The sequence below is a fragment of the Aptenodytes forsteri genome, unplaced genomic scaffold, assembly GCF_000699145.1.
Source record: "Aptenodytes forsteri isolate BGI_AS27 unplaced genomic scaffold, ASM69914v1 Scaffold142, whole genome shotgun sequence".
NCBI classification, from domain to species: domain Eukaryota; kingdom Metazoa; phylum Chordata; class Aves; order Sphenisciformes; family Spheniscidae; genus Aptenodytes; species Aptenodytes forsteri.
The window spans coordinates 5,395,504-5,401,049 of record NW_008794598.1 but is presented as its reverse complement, the minus strand read 5'-3'; the positions used below and the strand labels follow the sequence as shown (position 1 = coordinate 5,401,049).

At 54.5% G+C, this 5,546-nt stretch overlaps 1 protein-coding gene across 1 annotated transcript in view; it reads left to right on the top strand.

Annotated features, from left to right (window-relative positions):
- FKBP5 (FK506 binding protein 5) overlaps nt 1-5,546 on the top strand; it is an 18,421-nt gene that overhangs the window by 8,656 nt on the left and 4,219 nt on the right. Inside the window, exons 6-8 of the mRNA XM_009272865.2 lie at nt 113-227; nt 4,528-4,684; nt 5,213-5,303. Coding sequence (XP_009271140.1) covers nt 113-227; nt 4,528-4,684; nt 5,213-5,303 — 363 coding nt within the window. The remainder of the gene's footprint in view (nt 1-112; nt 228-4,527; nt 4,685-5,212; nt 5,304-5,546) is intronic.

Below are 5,546 nucleotides of genomic sequence, written 5' to 3'. Positions count from 1 at the left end.
GGAGGATGAGCTGCTGCTTTGTGGCTTTTCTGTTGTTTTTCTCCTCTCCTCCCCCCCCTCCCCGAGCTCTGCCCACCTTTTCTTTATTATTTTTATTATTTTTCTTTTTTAGGTTGAGCTGCTTGACTTCAAAGGCGAGGACTTGTTTGAGGATGGAGGGATAATCCGGAGGATCAAGAGGAAGGGAGAAGGTTACTCCAACCCTAACGAAGGTGCTACGGTGGAAAGTGAGTGCCAGTCCCTTCGTGCGGGGGGTTGGAGGGGTGAGCCTGCCCTGGAGCAACCCCGCTTTCTTCTCCCTAGCAAGGAGCTGCTGGCACTGTATAGGCCATAGGTGGCCGTGCATCACGGTGGGATGCAGTTACATCCATCCGGAAGCCGGACGGGATGGAGAGGGGCCGGGAGAGCAGCGGTTCACTGCCCGCCCGTGGATGCTGCTCTGAGCTCTCCTTGGCACGGCCCCGGCGGTGGCTCTGCCAGAGCTGCTGGCCGGGAGGGTTGACTGGAAAACCTCAAGCCGCGGGAGCAGCCGGACGATGATGGAGCGACCGCTCGAATATAACCTGCGCTCTGTTTTCTTAGTCACGTCGGCAAACGTGTCCCTGCGAGCCCCGGCGCTGCTCAGTCGGCTGCCAGGGGGAGGATGGAGGGAGCAAACCCCTGCGGGGTTTTGGGGCTCTGCCGTCTCCTCCGACCCTTTTGCATCCATCGTGCTGTCCAAGCCACTCCGGGATGTGCCAGCTGCCGAAACCCCCGGCTCTGCCTTGCCTCGAAAGCGGGGGTAGCGGGGACATCCTCCCTCGATGGTCTCTCTTGCTAAGCGTTTCAGGCACCGACGCAGGCGCTCGGCAGTTTCTTTGGCCTCCTTATTCCAACGTTGATCGTCATTTTGGTGGGTTTTATCGCATCGGTTGCAGAATGGAGCTTTTTCTTTTCCTTCCCTGCAGCCAGAGGGCTGCTGCTGATGGCCGGGGGGAAGGAAATTAATACAGAGGGTTTGCTGAGGCTGGGGTTGTCTCAGCTGACATGGGAGGATGAGGAGCTCGGGCTCTCCCCGTTTTGGTCACGTTTCTGGAGCTGACGTTTCATGGGGCTGGATGGGGGAAGCCAGGTTCATTTTTTTTTTTTCCCTTCCCAAGATCAACCCGGCCACAGACACGGAGCTTGCTCCGTACGGGAGGCATTTACTTTCTTTTCTCCCTTTCAGAGCTCCCGTACACAAAGATTAACTCCCTTTAGCAAAGGAGAAATTGGATCTGAGCTGTGACAGCTCATAAAGCTCGCGGCCTTGAACGACTGGTTTTTCTGACGAGGCTTTTTTTTAAGGAAAAAATGAGTTTTTGACTCAGGCTCGACTGTCTGCATCTCCTGCGGTGAGCATCATAGCGGGGGACCAGCTGCGAGCTGAGCTTCAAGCCGGCTCCACTACCCGAAAGATTAAACTAAAAGACTAAATATAATTGAAATCATCACAGATCCAGCGTTCCTCTTTATTTTGATGAGGTCTGAGCACGTTGCAGGCAGCGCCGTGCCCAATGTGGAGGACGGGGAGAGCCGTGGCCCCTCCATGGTTGTTCCCTTTGCAGCTCGCGGTTTTCCTGAACTTAATCTCCTGATGCTTTAATGGCTCAGGAGAGCACTGAGGCAGGGAGCAGGGGGGGGGCACGAGCCAGGAATCATCTCTCTGAAAGGACATAAGGAGCCAAACAACGAGGCTCCTCGTATGCCTGATGCCCCAAAGCCTGCTGCTGCTTTACCTATTTCAAACGAAAGCGTCCATCGGAGCAAACCCTGCGAGCGTGAGCACACGAGTGGTCAGAATAATGGAGATTAATGCCCTCCGAGGCGATCTTGCGTAACCGATGTTGCTTGTGCCGGGCAGAGATGGGGAACGCGGTGCTGCCCCCCCCCGGCCCCCCCCCCCGCCCCCCCAGCCGCTCCATCCGCAGCCACCCGCTCCCGCGGCATTTAATTCATTTAGACCTATACATCCCTATACATCCAGGGGCCGGAGACCCTAAAATATTATCCCTGTGAGAGAGGATGAGGAGAAGCAGCACCAGGCAGCCTTGCAGTGAGCATTTTGGGTGCAAATAGGCTTTTTTTTTTTTTTAAACAAATGCAGTGCTATTTATGATGGGCACTGCTGGGCGTGGAGCGGCGCTGGGGACGGCATGGCGGCCCTGGGGATGGCATGGCAGCCATGGGGACAGCATGGCAGCCCTGGGGACAGCATGGCAGCCCACCCCAGGGCAAGGCTGTGACCCAGGGGAGCAGCGATGGTTTATCTCAGGCACGTACTCGGGAGGTGCATCGCCACTGGAATTAGGCTGGAAGAAACCATGCTTCCAGGAGTGAGCATCTCCAGGCTGGAGTTTTGAAAGCGGTTTTATAGGTTTTAAGTTTTACAGAGCCTAATTCGCAGTTCTGGTCCCTAAAACCCAGGCTGCAGTCGAAATCTGGCATTCCAGCTTTTGTTACAACCTTTCCCCCCCCCCTCCTCCTCCTTCTCCGTATTTAATCTGAGTACAAATTGCTGTCAGCACATCAAGTTCGTGTGCCAGCCGCACTCGGTACACTCTGTTCTCAGCTCTTCAAAAACAAAATCGCTGCAGGCACCGAGAGAACAATAAGTCAGGGCTGCAACCAGAGTGATGTTCCTTCGGCGGCTTTTTTTTCCCTGTAATCCAAGAGCGACTGCAGCCAGCTGACCTGCTCCTGGAAACCTGAGCGGAGATTTTCCCCCCCTTTGCCCAGTGTGTTTTATGCGCAATTAAAATAGAGCGAAACTATCCTCGAAGGGAAGGATCGCAGCATCCTCCTGTGCGTCCTGTTTTAAAGCAGGTTCTTCCCGTCACTGTCGCATCCCGCTGGGGACAGGGGACCTGGGAGAGCTGTAGTGCTGCTTTTGGGGTCAGGGATGATGGATCCGTACTCGCTGGGAACATGCAGGGAGATGGCATGGTGCTGTGGGGTTGCTGCGTTACCTGTATTTTAGGCTGCGTTTTCCACTTTTCTATGACTAAGAAAATAGCCAGCTTGGTTTTGGGTAGTGCAAAAGCAGAGGTCAGCCCCAGAGGAGCTGGATTTGCCTTTTTGTCCTCGTTCCGAGCCGGGTGAGCACATTCCAGCCTGAACCTCCTGGTCACTGCATGCCAGTGATGGATGCAGGATGCGTCCCGGGGTGCTGGCAAGCACGTGAGCATCCTCCGCTCTACCGCGCTTGAGTCCCAGCGTAGCTTTGGTGGCAGGAGGGGGGATGACGAGGCAGAGCTTGGTGTCCCGTCCCTGCAGTGGGGAGAGCATCCTTGGGTTGTGTTACAGCAGCGTTTAACGCCCGAGGGCTGGACCTGCCCCGGGGAACAGGGGGGTCTGCCTGCGGTCTCGCTTAGTCCGTGCGTCTCATCCCGGGGCCTTTCCGTGGGTCCCAGGACAGGGAAGTGTCTGTGGGGCAGAGAGTGACAGGTTTCCTTCAGCCCAGGCTGCAGCACTCCCGTACGGAGCCCGGACCCTCTCGGCTGTGTCCGGCACTGCGTCTGCTTCGGCTTGTCCTTGCGCTCGCCTCCTGCCACCCCCGCCACCGGGGCGAGATGTTCGGTGCCCTGCGGTAGCTTGGGTCGCATCCTGCTCTCTCCGCTCTGCGGTGAGCAAAGGTAAAGCTCGTGTCCTTCCAGGCTGCAAAGTCTTTAAGCACAGTTGTGACAACATTAATGCCCATCGTGAGTTTTTCCTCTTAAAAAGCCTTTTGTGTTTGTTTTGGCTTTTTTTTTTTAACAATACGTAGGAGTTCCTTATGAAATTGCTTTTACTTTATACCTGCCTGCACACGTATGCCTTGTACCCTGCAAGCAGAGGGCAAAGAACATAAAACTGTCCCCAAAGCCCGGAATGTCTTCAGGATCGAATAAATAAAGAATAATCTTGCTGTGGAAACCCAGCCAGGAGTACCAGGTGGCGAATGTGCCAGGTACCCGGTGTCCGCTCTGGCTGCGCTTCTGCCAGCGTCTGGAGCTGGAACAGCGCGGTTATTGGTTGAAGATTAAAAAAAAAAAAAAGAAAGAAATGTTTATCTTGTACTTTGAGTTCTTAGAGGCAGGAGAACATAGCCTTGTTTTCGAGGTAGAAGGCAAGGCGGTATAGCACTGTATAGAAGATTTGTAATCGCCGTGATAAACTCTGCGTGGCGGCGTGCCAGGAGCAATATCCAGTTCCAGTAAGACTTGACTCGTGCAGTTGAGTACGAGGGGAACATATTAGTCATGATGTTTATCTGTTGTCTGGTCCTTGGTTAGACGAGATATGCCTGTCTTGCTTTCAGCAATGTTTCCAAGCCCTCCCCATCCCTCTCTGCTCACCAGGGGCTCCTTGGCTGCCCCCAGCGCCGTGTCTTCCCCCTTCCAGGGCTTCCAGGGCTGGAGGCTTTGCTGGATTTTGGGAGATAATGCTTTGTAAGAGGTTTTCTTTGGAGCCCACCTTGCTTTGGTTTGGGTGGCTCCGGGTGTGATCCTGCCCCGTCCCCTCTTGCAGTTCACCTGGAGGGATTCTGCGGCGGCACCAGGTTCGATTGCAAAGACGTGAAGTTCGTTGTGGGCGAAGGGGAGGACCACGACATCCCCATCGGCATCGACAAAGCCCTGGAGAAGATGCAGAGGGGAGAGCACTGCGTCCTCTACCTCGGGCCACGGTAAGGAGCATCCCCGCGGGGATGCCGTCTAGTTTTAAGCTTCCAGCATCCGAGGTCGTTTTAGCACTTGTGGAGGATGGTGATCCCGAAAATAGGACTCTCCAGGAGAGCCTCGGGTTAGCGATGCCAGCAGGGATGGCAAGAGTGACTGGTGGCGTGCAAGCAGGAACCTCGAGATGCTTTAAAAAATCGGGTAGAAGGCGTTTATCCGAGGGCTGTGGCTGAAAGGAAAATGTCTCCCTGGAAATGGCCAGGGCTGGGTCCCTACACTGGAGAGAAACCTGTATAAAAAGATGGATTTGATGCGTCTGGAGAGGATGATTCCCAATATATAATGCGTTGTATATTGTCAGATATCTTTGCTCGTGGAGAATAACATCACCCTGGCCCCAAAACGTTAGAAAGCTGCAGGCATCGAGCTTGGGTGTGAAACCAGAATTAGTAACCTGGGTCTGTGTTTATGGCCAAACGCTGCTGAAATGAAGATTTCCCCCCTCTCCTCTTGACAGCTCCTTTCTGCCCTTTCAGGTATGGCTTTGGCGAGGCGGGGAAGCCGAAATACGGCATCCAGGCGAACGCGGAGCTGGTGTACGAGGTTACGCTGAAAAGCTTTGAAAAGGTGAGGGTAGGAGCGCGCTGGTCCCTCCCCAGGTTACGGGAACGCCGGTCCCTTTGCAGCGTCCACCCTTTGTCCCTGGCGTGGCTGCAGCCCGGCCCCTGCTGAAGTGGATACGTCACCAAGGATCTCTGTGTTCTTAATTTGTTCTTCTCTGTTGGTTTGTTTTAGTTTTCTGGCTGGGGTCCAAGGCTGGTTCTCTTATTTGTTCCTAGCCTTGTTCCTTTTGTACTTTTTTTTTCCCCC